Below are 25,318 nucleotides of genomic sequence, written 5' to 3'. Positions count from 1 at the left end.
AATCGGTGCTTCAAGGCCTAGCAGGAGCAGAGTATTCCACGATCAAAATCTCTGACTATGCTCCACATTATACGAATTTGAGGTTGAAGACAGGCCATGCCCAACACCCCCCATGGAGGTTGGACACGGCCCTCCTGGCCAACAAGGCCTTCTGTGAGAAAATATCACAGGCCAACAAATAGAATGAGGCGTCTCACCCTCCACGTTCTGGGAGGCGCGATAGGCAGCGATCAGTCGTGAAATTATAGCTTACAAAGCATGGTGATAGGGAAGAGAGGGAGGCTAGGCAACAGCTAGTCGACTCCATACTGGAGGTAGACCGGCAATACTCCAGAGGCCCCGACCGTAGAGCTCATGGCGGAGAGGAAAAAGCTATAGATGGATTTTGTACTGCTCTTCATGAGGAGACCAATGCACCAACTCCACCAGGCATGGGGACACGAAGACAAGGCCAACTGCCTGCTGGCTCACCAGCTGAGAAAGCAGGCAGCCACGAGGCAAATAGCCCAGATTAGTGTCAGCAGAGGTACCGCGGAGGCGAGAAGGTCAACAAGGCATTTGAGACCTTCAGATGTACACCTCAAGGATGAAGCAGGTCCTTGATAGACTGGACCTGCTAGTCATGGGGGAGGATATGAGACGGAGCCTGGAAGCACTGCTAGAACTGGGAGAAATCATGGAAAGTATCAGCTCCATGAAGGTGGGGAAGGCACTGGGAAAGGATGGTTTCCCACAGACTTCTACAAAAGATTTGTGACAGCTCTGGCTCCGCATCTTCGGGAGATGTTCATAGTCTGGCGAGGGGCACCCTGATGCCTATGCTAGCACAAGCCTCAATCTCGCTGAGATTTTCTTTATCCTCTGTCTCCTACTGTTTGTCCACACATGTCCTTGCTTTGTATACCACAAATATACTCAATAAAAACATTTCAAAAATTAAAGGAGTTCATTAATGAAGCAGCTGAAGATGGTTGGGGCGAGGACACTATCTTGAGGAACTCCTGCAGTGATGTCCTGGAGCTGAGATGATGGACCTTGAAATACCATAACCAACTTCATTTGTGCCAAGTATGACTCCAACCAGGGGAGAGAGTCCACCCTGATTTCCGTTGACTCCAGTTGTGCAGTGAGTAATTCACCTGCTCACTCCCAGCTCTGCAGTAATTCACCTGCTCACTCCCAGCTCTGCAGTAATTCACCTGCTCACTCCCAGTTCTGCAGTAATTCAACTGCTCACTCCCAGGTCTACAGTAATTCAACTGCTCACTGCCAGTTGTGCAGTGAGTATATTCATCTGCTCACTCCCAGTTGTGCAGTGAGTATATTCACCTGCTCACTCCCAGTTCTGCAGTAATTCACCCGCTCACTCCCAGTTCTGCAGTGAGTAATTCACCTGCACACTCCCAGTTGTGCAGTGAGTATATTCACCGTTGTGCAGTGAGTATATTCACCTGCTCCCTCCCAGTTCTGCAGTACATAATTCACCTGCTCACTCCCAGTTGTGCAGTGAGTAATTCACCTGCTCACTCCCAGTTGTGCAGAGAGTAATTCACCTGCTCACTCCCAGTTGTGCAGTGAGTATATTCACCGTTGTGCAGTGAGTATATTCACCTGCTCACTCCCAGTTGTGCAGTGAGTATATTGAACTGCTAACTCCCAGTTCTGCAGTAAGTAATTCGCCTGCTCACTCCTAGTTGTGCAGTGAGTAATTCACCTTCTTTCCCAGTTGTGCAGTGAGTAATTCACCTGCTCACTCCCAGTTGTGCAGTGAGTATATTCACCATTGTGCAGTGAGTAATTCACCTGCTCACTCCCAGTTGTGCAGAGAGTAATTCACCTGCTCACTCCCAGTTGTGCAGTGAGTATATTCACCGTTGTGCAGTGAGTATATTCACCTGCTCACTCCCAGTTGTGCAGTGAGTATATTGAACTGCTAACTCCCAGTTCTGCAGTAAGTAATTCGCCTGCTCACTCCTAGTTGTGCAGTGAGTAATTCACCTTCTTTCCCAGTTGTGCAGTGAGTAATTCACCTGCTCACTCCCAGTTGTGCAGTGAGTATATTCACCATTGTGCAGTGAGTAATTCACCTGCTCACTCCCAGTTGTGCAGTGAGTAATTCATCTGCTCACTCCCAGTTCTGCAGTGAGTAATTCACCTGCTCAATCCCAGTTCTGCAGTGAGCAATTCACCTGCTCACTCCCAGTTGTGCAGTGAGTATATTCACCTGCTCAGTCCCACTTCTGCAGTGAGTAATTCACCTGCTCACTCCCATATCTGCAGTGAGTAATTCACCTGCTCAATCCCAGTTCTGCAGTGAGCAATTCACCTGCTCACTCCCAGTTGTGCAGTGAGTATATTCACCTGCCCACTCCCAGTTCTGCAGTGAGTAATTCACCTGCTCACTCCCAGATCTGCAGTGAGTAATTCACCTGCTCACTCCCAGTTGTTCAGTGAGTAATTCACCTGCTCACTCCCAGTTGTGCAGTGAGTATTTTCACCTGCTCACTCCCAGTTCTGCAGTAATTCACCTGCTCACTCCCAGTTGTGCAGTGAGTATATTCACCGTTGTGCAGTGAGTATATTCACCTGCTCCCTCCCAGTTCTGCAGTACGTAATTCACCTGCTCACTCCCAGTTGTGCAGTGAGTATATTCACCGTTGTGCAGTGAGTATATTCACCTGCTCCCTCCCAGTTCTGCAGTACGTAATTCACCTGCTCACTCCCAGTTCTGCGGTGAGCGATTCACCTGCTCACTCCCAGTTGTGCAGTGAGTATATTCACCTGCTCACTCCCAGTTCTGCAGCGAGTAATTCACCTGCTCACTCCCAGTTGTGCTGTGAGTAATTCACCTGCTCACTCACAGTTGTGCAGTGAGTAATTCACCTGCTCACTCACAGTTGTGCAGTGAGTAATTCACATGCTCACTCCCAGTTGTGCAGTGAGTATATTCATCGTTGTGCAGTGAGTATATTCACCTGCTCACTCCCAATTGTGCAGTGAGTAATTCACCTGCTCACTCCCAGTTCTGCAGTAATTCACCTGCTCACTCCCAGTTGTGCAGCGTGTAATTCACCTGCTCACTCCCAGTTGTGCTGTGAGTAATTCACCTGCTCACCCCCAGTTTTGCAGTGAGTAATTCACCTGCTCACGCCCAGTTGTGCAGTGAGTAATTCACCTGCTCACTTCCAGTTGTGCAGTGAGTATATTCACCGTTGTGCACTGAGTATATTCACCTGCTCACTCCCAGTTGTGCAGTGAGTATATTGAACTGCTAACTCCCAGTTCTGCAGTAAGTAATTCGCCTGCTCACTCCTAGTTGTGCAGTGAGTAATTCACCTTCTTTCCCAGTTGTGCAGTGAGTAATTCACCTGCTCACTCCCAGTTGTGCAGTGAGTATATTCACCATTGTGCAGTGAGTAATTCACCTGCTCACTCCCAGTTGTGCAGAGAGTAATTCACCTGCTCACTCCCAGTTGTGCATTGAGTATATTCACCGTTGTGCAGTGAGTATATTCACCTGCTCACTCCCAGTTGTGCAGTGAGTATATTGAACTGCTAACTCCCAGTTCTGCAGTAAGTAATTCAGCTGCTCACTCCTAGTTGTGCAGTGAGTAATTCACCTGCTCACTCGCAGTTGTGCAGTGAGTATATTCACCTGCTCACTCCCAGTTCTGCAGTGAGTAATTCACCTGCTCACTCCCAGTTGTGCAGTGAGTAATTCACCTGCTCACTCCCAGTTCTGCAGTGAGTAATTCACCTGCTCACTCCCAGTTGTGCAGTGAGTAATTCACCTGCTCACTCCCAGTTGTGCAGTGAGTGATTCACCTGCTCACTCCCAGTGCTGCAGTGAGTAATTCACCTGCTCACTCCCAGTTGTGCAGTGAGTAATTCACCTGCTCACTCCCAGTTGTGCAGTGAGTGATTCACCTGCTCACTCCCAGTTGTGCAGTGAGTATATTGAACTGCTCACTCACAGTTCTGCAGTTAGTAATTCGCCTGCTCACTCCCAGTTGTGCAATGAGTAATTCACCTTCTTTCCCAGTTGTGCAGTGAGTAATTCACCAGCTCACTCCCAGTTGTGCAGTGAGTAATTCACCTGCTCACTCCCAGTTGTGCAGTGAGTATATTCACCGTTGTGCAGTGAGTATATTCACCTGCTGATCCCAGTTCTGCAGTGAGTAATTCACCTTCTCACTCCCAGTTCTGCAGTGAGTAATTCACCTGCTCACTCCCAGTTGTGCAGTGAGTATATTCACCTGCTCACTCCCAGTTGTGCAGTGAGTATATTCACCTGCTCACTCCCAGTTGTGCAGTGAGTATATTCACCTGGTCACTCCCGGTTCTGCAGTGAGTAATTCACCTGCTCACTCCAAGTTATGCAGTGAGTATATTCACCATTGTGCAGTGAGTAATTCACCTGCTCACTCCGTTCTGCAGTGAGTATATTCACCTGCTGTTCCCAGTTCTGCAGTGAGTAATTCACCTTCTCACTCCCAGTTCTGCAGTGAGTAATTCACCTGCTCACTCCCAGTTGTGGAGTATATTCACCTGCTCACTCCCAGTTGTGCAGTGAGTATATTCGCCTGCTCACTCCCAGTTGTGCAGTGAGTATATTCACCTGCTCACTCCCAGTTGTGCAGTGAGTAATTCACCTGCTCACTCCCAGTTGTGCAGTGAGTATATTCACCATTGTGCAGTGAGTATTTCACCTGCTCACTCCCAGTTCTGCAGTGAGTAATTCACCTGCTCACTCCCAGTTCTGCAGTGAGTAATTCACCTGCTCACTCCCAGTTGTGCAGTGAGTATATTCACCATTGTGCAGTGAGTAATTCACCTGCTCACTCCCAGTTCTGCAGTGAGTAATTCACCTTCTCACTCCCAGTTGTGCAGTGAGTAATTCACCTGCTCACTCCCAGTTCTGCAGTGAGTAATTCACCTTCTCACTCCCAGTTCTGCAGTGAGTATATTCACCTGCTCACTCCCCATAGTCTGTACATTATCTACAAAGCACAACTCCACTTGCCTGGGTGAGTTCAATTCTAACAACACAGAAACCCAACACAATCCAGTGATCAGCATCCTACCCATAATCACACCTGGGACTGTCCTGGCCAATTTCAAAAGAGAACCAAGGGACAACATTTACATCTGATGCATTCAACCTTGTAGCGGAGTCAGATGGTCCACCTGGACATAAGCTTACTGACACTAGGCTCTCAATTTGGATGTTAACTCTTTCAAATGCTAATGACTGGTGCGTTATCAGCCCTGGAATCAAGGTCAGCTGCGGAATCTGGACCCCTTTTAAAATCATAGTGGAGAAAGAAGGTCTCATGACTTGAGCGACCATTTTGAAATCTCCAAATGCCTTTGAAAACTCAGAAATACTCAAGATTGCCGTTTTAACTCTAGCCGCCCAGCTGAGCTAGAGTCTGTTGCCATCTCTCAGCTCCTCCACAGACCGCACCGACTCTGTTGGAAGATTTCCTGCCATCCTGGGCAGAACCAACCCAGGCTCTGCCCCTAGTTCATCTGCTGTATCCACACCAACTACAAAGTGAAACCCACTTTCTCTATCTCCCCTGTAGTGCGTGTGCGCAAGCTTGTATGAAATTGTAGATACTTCACTCCCAGTTGCCTGAATGTGTAAGAAACTAACTTTCTGAGTTAATCATAACTTGGGCAACACGGTAGCACAAGTGATTAGCATGGTGGCTTCACAGTGCCAGGGTCCCAGGTTCGATTCCCTGCTGGGTCACTATCTGTGCGGAGTTTGCACTTTCTCCCAGTGTCTGCGTGGGTTTCCTCCGGGTGCTCCGGTTTCCTCCCACAGTGCAAAGATGTGCAGGTTAGGTAGATTGGCCATGATAAATTTCCCTTAGTGACCAAAAAAGGTTAGGAGGGGTTATTGGGTTATGGGGATAGGGTGGAGGTGAGGGCTTAAGTGTGTCGGTGCAGACTCGATGGGCCGAATGGCCTCCTTCTGCACTGTATGTTCTATGTTCTAATAACAAGAGCTTTCTGGGGACCATTAGTAAATTGGATCACGCAAAATAGGATTGGGAAACCACCCCATCACATACTTCAAAATAATTCAGAACATCTTCTGCTTACGGACAGGTGATAAGAGAAAATAAGTACAACTTGCCAGTCTCTCCTGTCTGTAGCACTATAAATGGGATGATTTTGAAAAGCGTAAATGAATCCTTGGTTATGCATTCACACAAATCTTTAAAAGGTGTTGGGGCAAGTTAATAAGGTGATTAAAAAAACCAAATGGATCACTTCGATAATAAATAGTGGAGTTGATATGGGAGAAAATAAATCATGTTTGAACTTTATGAGTGACTAGATAGCCTTCAACTCGAGTATTAAAGTTAATTTTTGCACACCACATTTCAGGAAAGCCGTTCTTAAAAATATGTCCTTAAAATCAACATCGCTAATAAATGAATTACCTGATCATTATCACAATGCTATTTGTGAGAGATTGCTGTGTATCTGACAATAGTGACAACACCTCAAATGTTTTTCATTGGGTGTAGAGCACTTTGGAACATCCGGATATTGTGAAAGGTACAAATTTTTCTAAATGCAAGTTTTTCTTTACTTTTGTAATTGAGGCTAATCCATGTATCAGTGACAATCTTAAGAACAGTTCAATGTATATGCCATTTCAGATGTTCCCAGGATACCTGATAAAAGGTGCTGCAAAAAGCGATCTTCCTTTCAAAAATTGCTGCCTTGAATAAATATTTAATATTGTTTCGAGTTGTGAATTCACTAAATAGTAGTGAAATGGAAAATGTCCAAACTTACATTGAGCAGTGTTAAGCATGAGCAAGCGGAGATATTTTCATCCTAACTAATGATGCAGTTCAAAACCCAGATTGCAGAAGTATTGGTTATCAAAAACTTGATTCTTTGGACATATTAATCATACAAAAACACCAAAGATTATAAAATTGGTCTTGTAGTCTTAAAAATCAATAGTAATGCATAATATATACTTCTTAAAAGGTCTACTTGGAGAGCTTTGAATTTCCAACTTTATATGCTAGCCTAGGTGAATTGTCTCTTTAAGGTAAATTAACATATATAGACATTAAAGTTCATGAACTCCTTTGCTAACACCATGCAATCTCACCACCATTGTCTTTTTTAAGGCAGTTAACAGTTAATACTTTGATCTTCCTGTGGACATCTGCAGGTTCTAATATCATGCTGTTCGAACTGAATAGAAAGGTCAGGACTTCTATCATAATTACCCATATAAATCAAGTTTCCTTTGTATTCCAGGCAGTCTGGGTCTAATTAACATGTTTCAACAAACCAACTTCCTCAGTAAATACATGCCTTATGGATGTAACCAGATGCTTTCTAACAAGTGTGCCAGTATTTTTTCTTTACATTAAGCCAGTAAGTGAATGCACAAAAATGCCACCAGCTGTGATCAGTCCCATTGTTCGATCAGTTGTATTCTCTTGGTTCAGGCAGTACTTTTAATCATGTGAGTAGTGGAATCTAAATCATCTCAGCAATGTGTTCTTCAAGAAAATGTTAACACATACTTCAACACTTCACTCTGAACCACAGAAAACCTAATTGAAAAAAGAAATACTTGCTTAATGTGACTAAATATTTCCATATTAGTAGAATTTAAAACTGTTCAAAATACACAAGTTTAAGTTTGTAAATTATGCGGAAAATAAATGAACAGAAAATCTAATGCACAAGATACCTCAACACAACAAAAACAGCAGCTTATCCAACATACAGCTAGCCAAACAAAGTATATAGAGCTCATACGGTTCAAGGCATGGCCACCAGTGGTGGAATGGAGGATGCACAAGAAGCTAGAGCTGTAGAAACAGAGGTGTAGATTCTCTGTTGGCGGGATTCTCCATTTTGCCAGCAGCGCATTCATGCCAACGGATTTCCCCACGGCGTGGAGGTGCCCACAATGGAAACCCCATTGGCCAGCTGGTGGGACGGAGGTTCCCGCTGCCGGTGGGGATGCACCGCACCAGATAACGGGTGCGATGGACGGAGAATCCAACCCAGAGTTCTTGTAGACCAGAAATGAACATGCCTGGAGTTAGAACAGTAGCATGAACTAAAAAATCATTGTGGTCACTGAACATAGAATTTATTGTATTCAGAACATTTACCAGAATGGAATTGCTATGGAGAAAAGATGAGAAAGGCTGGCATGGTTAGCACTGTTGCTTCACAGCGCCAGGGACCCAGGTTCAATTCCGACTTGGGTCACTGCAGATTCTGCACGTTCTTCCCGTGTGGGTTTCCTCCGGTTGCTCCAGTTTCCGCCCACAAGTACCAAAAGACCTGCTTATTTGGTGAATTGGTCATTCTGAATTCTCCCGCAGTGTGGCGACTAAAAGCTTTTTGCAGTAACTTCATTGAAGTGTTAATGTAAGCCTACGTGTGACACTAATAAAGATTATGACCTTCCTAACAGCAGTATTGATGGTCCGATGGCCGCTAGGTTCAAAACTTCCCAGCTTGACAATGCTGTGCTTTCCATTCTAGCTTTCACAGAAACACACAGTGCAATGTTTCTCAAGAAACTCTGCTGAAGCAGAGTGGAGTCAGGAGATGATAGAACTTGTACACTTCTTAGATAGGTTTAAGGGCCCAGTCTTTAGTGAATGGTTGAGTGGAGGGGTCAGCAGCAGAGGCAGGTAGGCGGCAAGTCAGGTGAGTAAAGTAGGTACATATGGTGGAAAGTTGGGTCAGATAGGGGGGAAATCATCAGTGGTCAGTCGGGTGTTTGGGGGCAATCAGTTGGGTAGGCGCACGAGAGTAGTCAAGGTCGGAATTGGGAAGCACATATATTAAGCCTGGATTAGGAGAGTAATTGGCTCAGTGGTAGTTTTCCCTGTAGCCCCCACTTCAAATGCAGATTGCAACTGAGTGGCTCCTTTTCCTAACACATCCCACCCAACAGAAAAGGGAGAAAAAAAAGACAGAAGCAGGAGATCGAGAGAGTAATTTTTTAATTTTTCCAATTAAGGGGCAATTTAGCGTGGCCAATCCCACCTACCCTGCACATCTTTGGGTTGTGGGAGTGAGACCCAGGCAGATACGGGGAGAACGTGCAAACTCCACACGGACAGTGACCCAGGGCCAGGATCAAACCCGGGTCCTCGGCGTCATGAGGCAGCAGCGCTAACGACTGGGCCATCGTTCCACCAAGAGAATAATAACAATAAGAGACTTCCCAAATTTCTTGCATGCAATGCCACAAGCTGCTATTTTTTATTGTGTTAAAATATATTTATTGAGGTTTTTCATTTAGAAGAATAATGCAACAAGGTTACAAAATAATCCATCCCCATGAATGGGAAGAAATGAAATAAAATGAAAAGAAAATCACTTATTGTCGCAAGTAGGCTTCAAATGAAGTTACTGTTAAAAGCCCCCAGACGCCACACTCCGGCGCCTGTTCGGGGAGGCTGTTAAACGGCTTAACATACGAATGCAGAATGGAATAGAAGAACACCACCACAATCGGCTCAATACAATCATTAGTCTAGATTAGATACTCATATAGTCCCTCCAGAGACCGAGGGACAGACAGGATAAAGTAACAAAAACAAGAAAAAGCAGTGCACCCCACTGGCTGCAGACAGGGAAGGATAACAATTAATGCATGCTATAATGTATTTAGAAATGACAGGAAGTGGTGGTGGAATAGCAGTATTAATTAGAAATAAATATAGCACTAGCATCAAAGGACATATGTCACTGTGGCAAGATTTGACCCAGAAGCAGTTCAGTAAGGAAAATATGCAATTGTTTTTTTTATAAAAAAGGTCGGTAGAATTTGTGATTGTTAAGAATGTTTGAAAAGGACTCGGATAAACAACAAATCTCTCTCCGGCAGAAGTCCAAAACCTGGAAAGTTATAGGAAAAGCTCAAGAGTTGCAAACAAACTCGATGTTTTCCCAGGAGTGGCCAAACCGAGAACGGGGTTGTTATTGGTTGGTTGGAAAGGAATTTTGAGGAGCTACACCATCAAGACTGTCGTAATTCAAGAGAGAGAGTTTGTGGAAGTATGCCGTTCTGATGATAATCATACCAGTGAGACTCGAAGCTGAGCACAGTTGTCAGATATGACTCCTGACCTACCGTGTGTGAATAGAACATAGTGAAACTGTGTAACCATGTTTATGCAGGGTGTGACATGGGTATGCACTGACAATTTAAAGTGAAAGTTACCCTCTCAATGGAAGTATCACTGACCTGTGAAATTCATGTTTAATTTTTATTTATTTGGATTCATATTAAAGTAAAAGTTGCAAAAAGTGAAATTTTGTTGGTAATTTTTTCTTTAGTGGTCATTTGGTTAAATCTAGTTGTTTTGGTTTAGATATCACACGATCGTCCGCCAACCCTCAGTCGCTATGCCTCCACCCAACACCTATGCTGCCAACCCACACCTGTGCCCATTACCCCCCAACCCTCAGTTGATGAATCAGTTGAACAACATTTGGAAACAACACAAAGGGTGAAAAAGACACTGAATGTATTCTGGCTGAGGTACATCGATGTCCATCACCAAGAGTGGCTTGGTAGCACCACTGCTGACATGGCTGAGTCAGAGTTATAGAGCTTTACAGCATGAAAATAGAACCTTCGGCCCAACCTGTCCAAGACGCACCATTTTTACCACCAAGCTAGTCCCAATTGCCCACATAATCCTCTATACCCATCTTAACCATATAACTGTCTAAATGCTTTTTAAAAGACAAAATGGTACCCGCCTCTGCTACTGCCTCTGGCAGCTCATTCCAGACACTCACCACCGTGTGTGTGGAAAAATTGCCCCCTGGACCCTTTTGTGTGTCTCCCTTCTCACATTGAACGTATGCCCTCTAGTTTTAGACTCCCCTACCTTTGGGAAAAGATGTTGACTATCTACCCTATGCCCCTCATTATTTTATAGACGTCTATGATCACCCATAAGCCTCCAAACTCCAGGGGAAAAAGTCCCAGTCTATCCAGCCTATCCTTATAACTCAAACCATCAAGTCCCAGTAGCATCCGAGTAAATCTTTTCTGCACTCATTCTGGTTTAATAATATCCTTTCTATAATAGGGTGACCAGAACTGGACACAGTATTCCACTGTGGCCTTACTAATATCTTGTACAACTTCAGCAAGACGCCCAATTCCTGTATTCAATGTTCTGACCAATGAAACCAAGCATGTCGAATGTCTTCTTCACCACCCTGTCCACCTGTAACTCCACTTTCAAGGACCTAAAGAACATAGCTGGTAGACTGGGACTATGGAAGGTAGTGAAGGAACCAAGAGGGAAAAATCTACTTAACGTTGTCCTCACAAATCTACATGCCACAGTTGCATCTGTTCATGACAGTATTGGAAGTAACCGCCGGTCAGTCCTTGTGGAGACAGAGTCCCATGTTCACATTGAGGATATCCTCCATCATGCTATGTGTCACTACCACCATGCTAAATAGATTTCAAAGAAATCGAGCAATGGAAAACTGGGCACCCATGAGGCGCTATGTGCTATCAGCAGCAGCAGTAGAATTGTGTTCAAACACAGTCTGTAACCGTATGGCCTAACATATCCTCAACCCTACCATCAAGTTAGGGGATTAATCCTGGTTCAATGAAGAGTGCAAGAGAGCACGCTAGGAGCAGCCCTATCATACCTCAAACCTAGTGAAGGTGCAACACAGGACTATTTGCATGCCGAACAGCAGAAGCAGCATGCGACAGAGATAAGCAATTCCACAACGAACGTATCAGATTAAAGATCTGAAGTCCTGACACATCCAGTCGGGAGTGGCGATGGGCAATTATACAACTAACAGGAGAAGGAGGCTCCACAAATATTCCCATCCTCCATGATCAGAGAGCCCAGCACTTCACTGCAAAAGAGAAGACTGAAGCATTTCCAACCATCTTCAGTCAGAAGTGGCAAACGAATGATCAATCTTGGCCTGCTCCCGAGATCCCTTCATCACAGATAGCATTCTTCAGCCAATTGGCTTACTCTACATGATATCAAGAAATGTTGACAGCAATGGCTTTGATATTGCAAAAGCGTGGCCCCTGTCATTTTAGCAATAGTGCTGAAGACTTGTGCCTGGCCAAGTTGCTCCAGTACAGCTCCAACACTGGCAATGTCAGGTATGTCCTATCAACAAAAGGTTGGACAATCTAATTGCCACCCCATCAGTCTACTCTCAATCCTCAGCAAAAATGGAAGGTGGCATCACGGTGCTATCAAGAAGCACTTACTCAACAGTAACCTGCCACTGATGGTTAGTTTGGGTTCTACCAGAGTCACTCGACTCCTGACTTCATTACAGTCTTGGTCCAAACATAGACAAAAGAGCTGAACTCCAGAGGTGAGTAGAGTGTGTCTGCCCTTGACCTCAAGGTAGCATTTGACTGAGTGTGACATTAAGGAGCCCGAGCAAAACTGGAGTCAATGGGCATCAGAGGAGCACTCTTCACTGATTGGCAACATACCTAGCATAAAGGAAGATGGCTGTGCTTGTTGGTGACCAATTATCTCAGTCCTGGCACATCGCTGCAGGAGTATCCTTAGCCCAACAATCTTCATCTGCTTCATCAATGAACTTCCCTCCAACATAAGTTCAAAAGTGAGATATTTGCTGATGATTCCACAATGTTCAGCACAATGTGTGGCCCCTCAGATACTGAGCAGTCTGTGTCCATATGCAGCAAGGCCAGCACAAGATTCAGGTTTGAGCTAAAGTGGCCACACGTGCCAGGCAATGGCATCTGTAACAAGAAAGAATTTAACCATCTTCCCTTGACATTCAATGTCATTTGCATTGCTGATTCTCCCACTACCAACACTGAGGGTTACCGTTGGAACTGGACCATCCCTTTAAATGTTACAAGAGCAGGTCAAAGGCTGGGCATTCTGCTGCAAATAACTCTTTTCCTAACTGCCCAAAATCTGCCCACCATCTACAAGGCACAAGTCAGGAGTGTGATGGAACAATCTGTGTAAAGCAGTTCTAAATAACCTGTTTCTAAGTAATAGATTCTATGACATTCTCTTAAAGGCTTTCATGTCCTTCATGAAACACAGCATCAAAATCAGACAGAAGTTTCTTACTGCAGATTCAACAATGATTTATGCAAGTTAATCCCGCCCTCTGCTTTTGAATTTGACACTTATTTAGAAAACTAAGAATCGCTCATAAAAACAGTTTTATCAGCTTGCCCTCCAAAGGTTAAATAATTGGATATCTTCCATCCTTGCTCACCTGAACATCTAAAGAAACTGGAGATCCAACAGAGCAGCAATCTTGGCATTACATACATCAAACAACACACAAAATGTCAGCACTCGCTCCAATTCAGCTTCTGAGGCCTAACAGAAGTCTTGGAACATCAACCCTTCTCCTTTGTTCCAACATCAATCCTGAGAAACTATTTATTCTTTCAGAAAAACAACCACTCACTTTGGATTACTTGGTGACATGATGTCAGACACTGCCAAAGCTGTGCTGGACAGGTTCCACTGGGGTTTTAAGCTACTCCTTGACGGATTTAAATGACACCTCACTTTCCTCAAATGTCAGAAACTATCAGCATACTAATAAATCAAAGAAAACCAAATACTACTTAGCACATGGACATTGGCCTCCACAGGGACCTCCATCCTCTCCCTCACACCCTCCAGCATTAGATCCAGGTCGGAATCAATGAAGAGAGAGTCTGCCCTGCCAAGAGTGCCTGGCTTCCAGCTCCCCCTATATATCTCTTTTCCCTCCTGAAGTGGAAGGATTTTCACAATCATTATATTATTCCCTTTGGTCAAACAGCTACCATCAAGTGCTTAAATGAGTCCCACATTTCATCTGACGCACCTCCGTTTCCACTTTCTTTGGCACTTTAATAGACAGGAGTCCCATTTCCACATCAATTGAGGACACACCCAGTGAAAACCTGAATTTTGGAACAGTTTCCCCAGAGGCAGGTTCCTTACACAAAAACAGATCGGTTCCTGTTTTCCACCTCCCTGGTGAAAATTCAGCCCAGGTTTTCAGTGATAAGCAAAAGCTTTAGTGCTCAGGGAGGAGACAGGGAAGAAGTTTAAATTACTTTCTTTGACGTGACAAGAAACCTTTGGAGAAACTACGAGCTGGTTCTATATTTGGGACTTATGGTCAAGCTGGCGACGTGCCCACATATAATGGAACTTGCTTATAGAAACAATCCAAAGCACAATGTTCTGAATGTAATGCAGTGGAAGAAATGAGTTGAATTGAAAAGAAATGAGTGCTGGAGGTAGGGAAGAGAAGAATAAGGAAATCAGCAGTGGCACTTGTATACCTAAATGAGCTTTCCTCAGCTTTACTGTTTCCCATTTAGAGACCATTCCCAGTACATTTTATACTCTTTCCCAGACCGTACATCCATGATCAACCTCGAGATCTTAAATGGTGGGTCTTGTCGGCAAGAAAGGGATTTTGTCCTTAAAGATCCGATTTCCTTAAAGTAATATTTTAGTTTACTTCATGGGCATGGGGTGAAGTACAGAAGTGGAGAGAAGCAATGGTTTATGTTTGAAAATCATTCAAAATGTTACTGTTTGCCAAATACTGTACTCTCTCATAAGCAATCATTTTGCTTTCTGCCAAATCACCATATATTTTAAAAATGTTCCAATTTAGCACATTTTAAAATTGTACTTAATAAATCAAAAGGCTCGGCCCTTGCTTTCCTTCTGTATACTTACTTTTGCTGAACTGCGACTGATGGGAAGATGGCTGCTTGTTCTTTTCTGGTGAGTAGCTTCTGCTGCTGATGCTTGATCCAGAGCGGCTGTGAGGAGATTCTCTTCTGTAGTACGGTGTGTCTCTTTTATGAGGGGAACGCTCTCTTACATGTGAAGAGGAATAGAAATTCTTTCTTCTGAAGTTGTCCCTATGAGAATATTATCAAAGATTCTAATTAAAACGCATTTATTTTAAAACTAGGAAATAAAAGCAAACCTCCACAAGTAAACTAGAAACAACTAACATAACTCAATCTTCCAGGCTATATAAATGCAGGTGCATTTAATAATTTAAAGTTCTTTTGTGCAGCATCCTCTTAAGTGTCGCACTGTCTACATGTAGAAATTGTCCCCATCACATACATTTCACTGATAACATCCTACATATACAACAGCACATTCTCTGACTTAAACTACAGAATATTTGGTAGTCTATGTAAAACAAAATTAACGTCTCCTTTCTCCCATACTAAATCTTGAATTGATATTTACAATCACACCCCAAAACAAAAGGTGTACTAAACCTAAATGGGTATTCCACTTAATGATGTTCTTACATCAAAGCCAAAATTACCCAATTAAAATCGGTAGGTTGGGAATAGTTTTTGACCCCGCTAATTTTGGTTCTACTGTTCGGTTTGTATTGATTTCCTCAGGCACTTGTTCCACACCTCAAGTGGTCACTGGAAATGTGCAAGCCCAGTTATGACCGTGTTCTATTTGGTCATGAAGAGAATGATTTTGTTTACCCTCAACATCCATACTTTCCCACTTGGATCACTGGATAGCAATCGGGAAAAGAAATCCCAACGCTTGGACATATAAATGACAACTGCGATTGCTGCTCTGTGATGAGCTAACTTGCTACTCACTGGGAATGAAACCTGCTAACTTCTAGTCCTTTTTGTTTAACGTCTGATTGGGCTGCGTATTTCTTATTTGGAAACACGAGGACGGTAAAGAAAATAATCAGCAATAAGGCATTACAATTTTTGAATGCAGTATATTCACATTGTGACTAGCTATCACTGTTAAGAAATATTTTGAAACGTAGCCCAATAGTTTCATTTTTCTACCAAGTAACTTGGTATTTGGATTTCATTTTTCTCTTTCATCCCGGTCTTGTTACTCACCCTCTCCTGTCTCTGTAATTTGCTCTCAGCACAATTTATCTTCTCGAATCGTCTTTTTCATTATTCCAAGTCCTCTCCCACACATGTCCAAGCAGTACCACTTAACCAACATCTGACACTTTTCTGCCAAAGAGGGCTGTAATATGCTAACAGCTTGTGCTTCTGGGGAAAGACTGTACCGTTTCATCAGTTTTGGGCACCAATATTGCTCTTGAAGCAGCTTTACAGCTTTTCAAATATATTTTTTACTGCTCTTGTTGTATTTTGTTTGGTTGCCCACCAAATGCAATGTTTCCCACTGTCATTGACTTTCTGGGTGTCTTTGTTGACAATCTGTCTAATTTTTGTGGCTACTATTCAGCTTTTATTATTCCTATTGTAAGGTAACGGTAAAGTCGCCAAAGACCGAGATGACTTTAGCTTTTCCTTTCCAGGAGTGGAGCGCTGACTGGTGGTCAGGGTTTAACCTGAGAATCACCATACCTCAGGCAAGGGGCAAGGTGCTTCATGAATAACCTCAGCTGGTTTGGGAATTGAACCCACGCTGCCGGCTTTGCTCTGCATCACAAACCAGCTTAATGTTAATGTTTTTGCAAATACAAAGTTCTCATTTTCAGCAGCCAGTCTGCTCGATTCTCAATTATGTCACCTTTAAAAACTTATATTTGTATTATGTCTTCAAACATAGAAAAATCTCCAAATATGCTTCATAGAAGCATAATCAGGAATAGCATAGATGTCAATCCAAAGGAGAGATTAGGAGTTGCAATGAAATGGCTGCACAGATCACCAATCGGAGTGCTGTGGCTGCTTACTTTCAATCTTAATAAAGTGACTTACCATTGGCAATTAATCGCCCCATATCGAGACTAGCATTCCCTGGCTCCTGCCCTTCCTACCATATTTTTTCATTGCACGATGTTGAATAAACTAATTGCTGCACTAGTGGCAGTTATAATCTCTAAATATCTTGGCTTATCTTTGATTATTTCAGTTGGTCTCTATTTTTGAACAACAGCCCCAACAAGAGGATTTTTTCAGAAATAGGAAGAAATCTGGATACGGTCATTATTTAAATTGATTCCAAGATTTCTTGATGGGTTTTGTCAGAGAGAATCTCCAACCTTCCCTTTTAATGCCCAGACTAATAATACTAATGAAATAAAGCTGGTGTGTTGTTATAACCCTCATGGGACCAATAGGGAGGGACCAATTAGCCTCCCATAAGCTTCATGGAATGCAAGCTTCCCCACTGATAATTGGCTAGGAACATAAAAGTCGGCCCAGAAAGAGGCCTCAGCAGAGAAGCCAGGCTTGGACCTGGATTGTGACCTGGAAATAGTTTGCTGTCACAATAAATCATTTTCGTTATACTCTCGTACGTGACGCCTCTGAGTCCACAAAATTGGCGATGAGGGTAAAATAGAGCTATAGTCAGTGCTGCTAATCGTTTGGAGTATGGCCACCTCCTCTCTTTGTGCTGAATAAGGTTTGCACGATTTAGAATATGACGCTCTTTGGACGCAGGGGTGGAGGACTGGTCGCAATACGCAGAGAGTAGGCATTATTTCTTTAAGACGAACATAATCGGAAATGAGCGACAGACGGTGATCCTTCTGACAGCCTGTGAGGCCCCCACTATCATAAGACAATAAGACATAGGAGCAGAATTAGGGATTTGGCCAATTGAGTCCGCTCTACCATTCAATCATTATGTTTCTCATTCCCATTCACCTGCTTACTTCCGAATACCCTTATTAATTAAGAACCTATCTACCTCTGTCTTAAAGACACTCAGTGATTTGGCCTCCACAACCTTCTGCGGCAAAGAGTTCCACAGATTCACCACTCTCTGGCTGAAGAAATTCCTCCTCATCTCTGTTTTAAAGGATCGTCCCTTCAGTCAGAGATTGTGCCCTCAGGTTCTAGTTTTTCAGACTAGTGGAAAAATACTCTTCGCATCCACTCTATCTAAGCCTCTCAGTATCCTGCAAGTCTCAGTAAGAGGCCCCCCTCATCCTTCTGAACTCCAAAGAGTACAGACCCGGAGTTCTCAACCGCTCCTCATATGACAAGCTCTACATTCCAGGGATCCTTAGATACGGGACCAAAACTGGGTTCTGACCAAAGCCTTATACAGCATACAGTGGGCTAAACAGCTGGCTTGTAATGCAGAACAAGGCCAGCAGCGCGAGTTCAATACCGGTACCGGTCTCCCCGAACAGGCGCCGGAATGTGGTGACTCAGGGCTTTTCACAGTAACTTCATTGAAGCCTACTTGTGACAATAAGCGATAAAACAAAAAGTACATCCCCACTCTTGTATTCTAGCCCTCTTGACACGAATGCTAACATTGTATTTTCTATCCTAACTGCCAACTGAACCTGCACGTTAACCTTTAGAGAATCCTGAACTCGGACTCCTAAGTCCCTTTGTGCTTCCGATTTCGTAAGCATTTCCCCATTTAGAAAATAGTCTATGCCTCCATTCTTCGTACCAAAGTGCATAACCTCACACTTTTCCACATTGTATTCCATCTGCCACTTCTTTGTCCACCCTCCTAGCCTGTCCAAGTCTGTCTACAGTCCCCCCAGCTTCCTCAATACTACCTATCCCTCTATCAGCGTTATAAAAAGCCTGACGTACCCCGCAGCCCCGGACTTCAAGACATTCGAAGAGCTGGTGAAATTGGTGGTGAACCACTATGACCCCAAGCCATCAGTCATAGGACAGCAGTACCATTTCGATACAGATGAGCAGACCCCAGAGGAGTCTATTACTGAGTTATTGAGTCACTTATGAAAATTTGTGGAATTCTGTGACTATGGCCCATCTCTTCCCGAGATGCTGCGGGACCAACTGGTTATGCAGAGTGAACAACATGGCGACCCAACAGAAGCTGCTAGCAGAGCCGTTGTTGGACTTTAAAAAAAGCCATGGAGATCTCCTTTTCGCGGAAAAATTTGGGGAAGGGAGTCCAGGAGCTCCAGGGACATAGATGATTGAGGTCAATGGCGTGGGACGAGCACCCTCCTGGCGTACGGCGCCCCTTTCCCACCCCAGGATTCCATCCTGGCCTAAACACCACCGAGGCCAGGTCCGTGGGTCTAGCCCCGTGAAAGCCAGACACGACTCCACCCCAGAATCAGGAGAGTGCGCCCCCAGACGGTGCGGCACTTGTGGCCAGAGCAAGTGCAAAAAAGGAAAACCCCTTGGCAGTCAACTGACATGTCGCCATGCCCGAGGAAGATGCTAAGCCAGACCCCATACCTTCCAGGTGGACTAACCTGTAATGTCCATGGAAGCAGAAGTCCCGTCACCAGAATTCCTTTTATTTACAAGCCCAACAGCTGAACAACCATGACCATTCAGTCTGCTGTCTACACCACGAGTGCAGAGGATCTGACTCTCCCCGTTATATACACAGAAAGGGGTTCCCTGATTGGGCCACTAATCAAGGAACTTTTATTCTAATTGGCCAATCTCAAAGGCCTGGCCTAAGTCACACAACCCAAGGATGAAGGCTGAATACAATTTAAAATTTTTAAAAAATATATAAATTTAGTGTACCCAATTCATCTTTTTTCCAATTAAGGGGCAATTTAGTGTGTTCAATCCACCTATCCTGCACATCTTTGGGTTGTGAGGACGAAACCCACGCAAACACGGGGAGAATGTGCAAACTCCACACGAACAGTGACCCAGAGCCGGGATCGAACCTGGAACCTCGGCGCAGTGAGGCAGCAGGGCTAACCCACTGCGTCACCGTGCTGCCCAAGGCTGAATACAATTGAACTGCATCGAGGCTCCAAGTGTTGTGCCCATTCGGATCACCATTCAAATGAATAGACACCCTCCAGAGATGGATTTGGACATGGGAGCTGCAGTTTTGGTCATTGGTAAACAAACATTAGAGAAAATTAGAACCGGGGTGCAACGGTTGTTCTGCGGGAGAAAGAACAAGACTTAAAACCTACACAGGGGAACCCCTCACTATAGGAGGAAAACGATGACCCCGGTGACTTATGGCCAGCAATCCATTCGGCAGCCATGATTATCATGAAGGGCCACCGCCGAGCGTACTGCGTCGCGATTGGCTGCAACACTTCTGCCTGGACTGGCAACAGATCGTTTAGATGGCCACCGGAGGACTATGCGAGGTGTTGGGAAAATACTTTGAGGTTTTTCAAGCAGGCTTGGGTAAGAACAAGGGAGCCATGGATTAGGACCAACCTGGGTTAGAAATCCCAGAATGAGAATCTACTCTGGACCCCAAAGAACATATCTGTTATTTAATATTTTAGATCTGTCCTCTTATATTGGAAGCTGGTTGTGGCCCATGGGCCTTTAGGGTCCGTTCTTAACTTGCTCAGCTTCCCTTCAAAATCTACCATGTTATTTCCAGACTGACTTTCACATTCCTGTCCACCCTGATTCTGCATGGATTTAGTACTGGTCCAAATCCTGCAGTCTGTGGCGAAGGAATGGCACCCAACACTGAACTTGTAAAAAAAAAAGCTGCCCACAAAGTTTTATTAAGTTCCAGAGTGTGATATTTGGCACCATCTCTGGCAGCTGTCAATCAGACTAAAAACTCTCAGAAAATAGAAAGCAGGAATTAGAATTCACATCTTACAGAAAGCAAAATATAGATTAAGACATGCATGTGGGAATAAGGTAGAAGCTGAAATATCAAACAATAGTTTGCAAAAATAATTATTTTAAAAATCATTGAACTGTTAAATGTTCGTCTGAGGAAATATAAAATATGAGGAATTTCTAAAATTTGATTTTCAAGGCAAGGGTGTCCAACAATTATAACTTGGTATGCTATCATACCAAGAAATAAGTCAGTAACACCTGATTAAGCAAGGCTACACAATTTCATTGGATTGTACAGTGAAAATAGTGTGTAAAAGTTGGAGTTCAGATCGATTTACAGATTCTGTATTAATTGCATTGTTGAAGACTGCAACAGCACAATGTGGAGGAGCAGAGTCCTCCGGCTTTCCATGTTGAATTGGGAACGTGTAGATGCCACAAGTTGTCAATTTCACAATGTAACAATTGCAACATTTGCAGCTTGAACTGCAAATTTCAAGCCAATATCATGTGAGAGTACCTTTAAGAAATGGGTGTTTAAGAAAGGTACCTTTAAGAAATGTTTGGCTGCTCATGTTACTGCAGTGATGTCAGAGTGTGGGTGGAGCTGAGCTCTGGTTCTGCTTTTTACTTTCACTTTGAGAAAAGCTTGGGTGTGTCTGTCTTTTTGGTTTCGTTTTGCAGTGTGTTGCAGCTGAAGTCAGCCAAAGCAGCTGTATTGTTGAGCTCTCTGCCATGAAGGACTATCTCCTGATCATTTGGTGAATTCAGAAATTTAAGTGTTTTCAGTATTGAATGTAAACTCTGACTCTAATTTACATTATTCCACATTCAAACCCAATTGAGATGACTCGAGTCTGTGTTCTGTGAACAACCTTCCTTCCTACTCCAGCAACAAGATGCGTATGGAAGTCACTTACAGTATTCAACAGTTGAAGACGACCCATTCAAAGATTAACTGCTTGGACAAAAAGAACTGTTTTTGTAAGTTCTCCAGACTGGCAATCAGATTCTAATTAGAATGTACAATTATATTTATATTTGAATTACTGGCAGTGACCCTGTGCGCCTGATGCAGATCCGGGAGCAGTGGGTGAATTGCGCGAGAACCCCAAATCGGGCTCCGTGCTGGGCCATTCAAGAGTCACTCGACTCGCTCCTTCGAGTGCAATCTGGGCTGCTGATCCAAATGGCACCTGGCCTGCAGGTTCCTGCTGGCGAGATCAGCAGGAACTCTCCTCAGTGGGCAGCTGCTGAGAAAAGCCCCGCCAAAAACTTCCGAAAGCGGATTTTAACTTCTGTCCGCTGAATTGAGCCCTTAGTTAACTCTTCAACTCCACATGAATCTTCTTCAGATGAAGGCCGTTTTCCTATTTGTATCACTTTATCAACACTTTTTTTTTAAAAAAGTCATTTTATTCAAACTTGTATCGAAGTAGTTTACAGCAAATAAACACCCCGGGAAACATTCTTCCCAACAATTAACTATACAGTTTGTACAGATTTTTCTCCTTTTTCACGCCCACCACCCCCCTGCGGCGAACAGCTCCTCAAACACGGGTCACAAAAATCCCCACCTTTTCTCAAACTCCCCTGCTGAGCCCCTTAACTCATACTTTATCTTCTCTAACCTAAGGAAGTCGTACAGGAGACGCAAACATGCTGCTAACCCCGGTGGCAATGCCGACCGCCACTCCAGCAAAATTTGTCGCCGCGCAATCAGAGAGGCGAAGGCCAAGACATCGGCCATGAGCTCCATGAGCTCCGGCTTCTCCGAAACCCCAAATATCGCCACTAAACGGACTGGGTCCACTCCCTCCTCCACTATCCTGGCTAAGACCACGAACACTCCCGCCCAGAATCTTCCCAATTTTTCACATCCCCAAAACATGAGCGCATGGCCCACGCCCACACCTCTCACACTCATCTGCTACCCCCTGAAAGAACCCACTCATTCTTGCCCGAGTCATATGCACCCTGAGCACCACCTTAAACTGTATCAGGCTCAGTACGAAGTCTTACAACACCAGGTTAAAGTCCAACAGGTTTGTTTCGATGTCACTAGCTTTCGGAGCGCTGCTCCTTCCTCAGGTGAATGAAGAGGTATGTTCCAGAAACACATATATAGACAAATTCAAAGATGCCAAACAATGCTTGGAATGCGACCATTAGCAGGTGATTAAATCTTTACAGATCCAGAGATGGGGTAACCCCAGGTTATCAGGCTCATCCTTGCACAAGAGGAGGTCCCGTTTACCCTTCGCAATGCCTCACTCCATACTCCCCAATTGATCTCCATTCCCAACTCTGCTTCCCATTTCTCCTTGATCTTCACCACCCGCTCGCCTCCCTGCTTCCCCAACCATATATATCCCCAATTCTTCCCTCCCCTTCCACATCCGGAAGCAGCATTCGCTCCAGCAGCGTGTACCCTGGCAATCTAGGGAACCCCTTCCAGACCTTTCGTGCAAAGTCCCTAATCTGTAGATACCTGAAAAATCTCCTCCCATGATCAACTGATACGTGGCCAAATCCGGGATTGCTGCCTGCAACCCCCTCATAAAACCCACATCATCCCAATTTGGGGCATACACATTTACAAACACTACTGGTGCCCCTTCCAATACCCCATTCACAATCACATATCTCCCACCTGGATCCTTCACACTCATGAATCCCATTTTTCTGCTCATTAAAATCGCCACACCCCTCAATTTCAAATCAAACCCGAGTGAAAAACCTGCCCGACTCACCCCTTCCTTAACCTAACCTGGTCCTTCACACGGAGGTGTGTCTCCTGCAAAAAGACAACCCCCGCTTTCAAGCTCCTGAGGTGCGTGAACACCCGCAACCTTTTAACTGGCCCATTCAGACCCCAGACGTTCCGCATTACCAACCTTACCGGAGGCTTGCGTCTCCAATTTATCAACACTTTTGTGAGGGTGATGGCATAGTGGTATCCATGCTGGAATAGTAATGCAGAGACCAAGGGTAATGCTCTGGGGGCCCAGGTTCGAATCCCACCACGACAGATGGTGAAATTTGAATTCAATAAAAATTTGGAATTATAAGTCTAATGATGACCATCAAACCATTACCTGGTTTCATGTGACATTACACGTGACTCCAGACTCACAGCAATGTGAATGACTATTAAATGCCCTCTGAAATAGCATCGCAAGCCACTAGGTTGTATCAAACTGCTACAAAGTCAATGAAAAGGATTGAAAGCAGACGATAACCAGCAGGACAGATCCAGTAGGGTGGTACACTGTTAGGAGGATGATGCCCGGGGAAATATATACTTGACCTCATCCTCATGAACCTGCCTGCCGCAGATGTCTATGAATGTACTAGCAGGAGTGACCACCGTAAAGTCCTAGTGGAGATGATACGCTCCATTCAAACCAGAATCCCCAGAGCATTACCTTGGTTCACTGGATTACTAGTCCAAAGACAATACCACTGTATAACCTCAAAGTAAAAGGATTCAAAACAAACTTCAGCCAGAAGTGCCAAGAGCGCCGCCTCCTTCGGAGGTTCCCAGCATCACAAATGGCAGTCTTCAGTCAATTTGATTCACTTCACGTGGTATCAAGAAATAGCTGATGGCACTGAATACCGCAAAGGCTATTGATTCTGGCAATATTCTGGCAACAGTACTGAAGACTTGAGTCCCAGTAACTTGCCCCACCCCTAGCCAAGCTGCTCCAGTAGAATTACAACAGTCGGCAGTGTGAAAAACTGCCCAAGTTTGCCGGTACACAAGAAGCAAGACAAATCCAACCTGGGCAATAACCGCCCTGTCAGTCTATTCTCTATCATCAGTAAAGTGATGGAAGGGGTCATCAAATGTGCTGTCAAGCAGCATTTGCTTGACAACGTAATGAAAGCAGAATTATTTACATGAAAACTCTTCCCAATCATATTTTTTCTCTTGGTGTTCGTTCACCTGCACTGGATCCCAATTAAACAACCTCTCTGTTTTAAACTTCTTATTCTTATTTTCAAATCCCTCCACGCTTGGCCAGTTCCATTCTCATAAATTCCTCCAACCCTCCGAGATATCTGCATTCCAATAATTCCAGTTTCTTCAGTGTCGCTGGTGTTAATGGCTCTGCCAATTGTCGAGCAGACATCTTAATGATGTGCCCTGCTCACCTGTGGGTCACGCATGGGGAAAGGAGTATTAGTTTTGATACGCTGGAGGAGGCAAGTAACTTTTTAAAGGACCATGAACGGGGGGAAGTTTGAAGACATTGGATTTTGGCTGGGTTCGCCAGTGATGTAGACTGGGGAAATTTTATTCAGTGGGAGGGAGGGATGGTGTTTTCACGCGCGGTTGTAAGTATGTTTTTACCCACTCTGTATTGTTAATTATGTTGAAACCCTCCTTCGGTTTCGGGGTACTGATATTGTGAATAATGTGTGGGGTTTAACGAACAGCAACAAAGGAACTTGGTGCGACGCGGTGATAAGGCGAGTGGGGATAAGGGGGCTGAGTTATAAAGGATGTGAATCCTTTGTCTCGGGAAGGGGGGGGGGGGGGGTGTTCCCCTGATCTGGTGGGCCAGTCTAAAGCTAAGGATAGGCCTGTTAGTGATAGAGATAGTTTATTAAGTAGAATTTATGCACGAGTAGCGATTGACTGTGTATAATAAATGTGCTTTGATTCGAATCTTACTAATTGGTGTGTTGAGTTATTGATCAGTACTTGAACTTGAACCTCGTGGCGGTATCATAAAGATACCTGGCGACTCTAGA

The 25,318-nt window shown here is 44.3% G+C and overlaps 1 protein-coding gene across 3 annotated transcripts in view; it reads right to left on the bottom strand.

The window, feature by feature from the left end:
- Positions 1–25,318, bottom strand: part of pphln1 (periphilin 1) — a 221,779-nt gene that overhangs the window by 100,080 nt on the left and 96,381 nt on the right. For all 3 annotated transcript variants that reach the window (XM_072484379.1, XM_072484381.1, XM_072484380.1), the window contains one exon: positions 14,781–14,968. In XM_072484379.1, coding sequence (XP_072340480.1) covers positions 14,781–14,968 — 188 coding nt within the window. The remainder of the gene's footprint in view (positions 1–14,780; positions 14,969–25,318) is intronic.

The sequence above is a fragment of the Scyliorhinus torazame genome, chromosome 19 (assembly GCF_047496885.1).
Source record: "Scyliorhinus torazame isolate Kashiwa2021f chromosome 19, sScyTor2.1, whole genome shotgun sequence".
Classification (NCBI taxonomy): Eukaryota; Metazoa; Chordata; class Chondrichthyes; order Carcharhiniformes; family Scyliorhinidae; genus Scyliorhinus; species Scyliorhinus torazame.
This window is presented reverse-complemented; position numbering and strand designations above follow the sequence as displayed.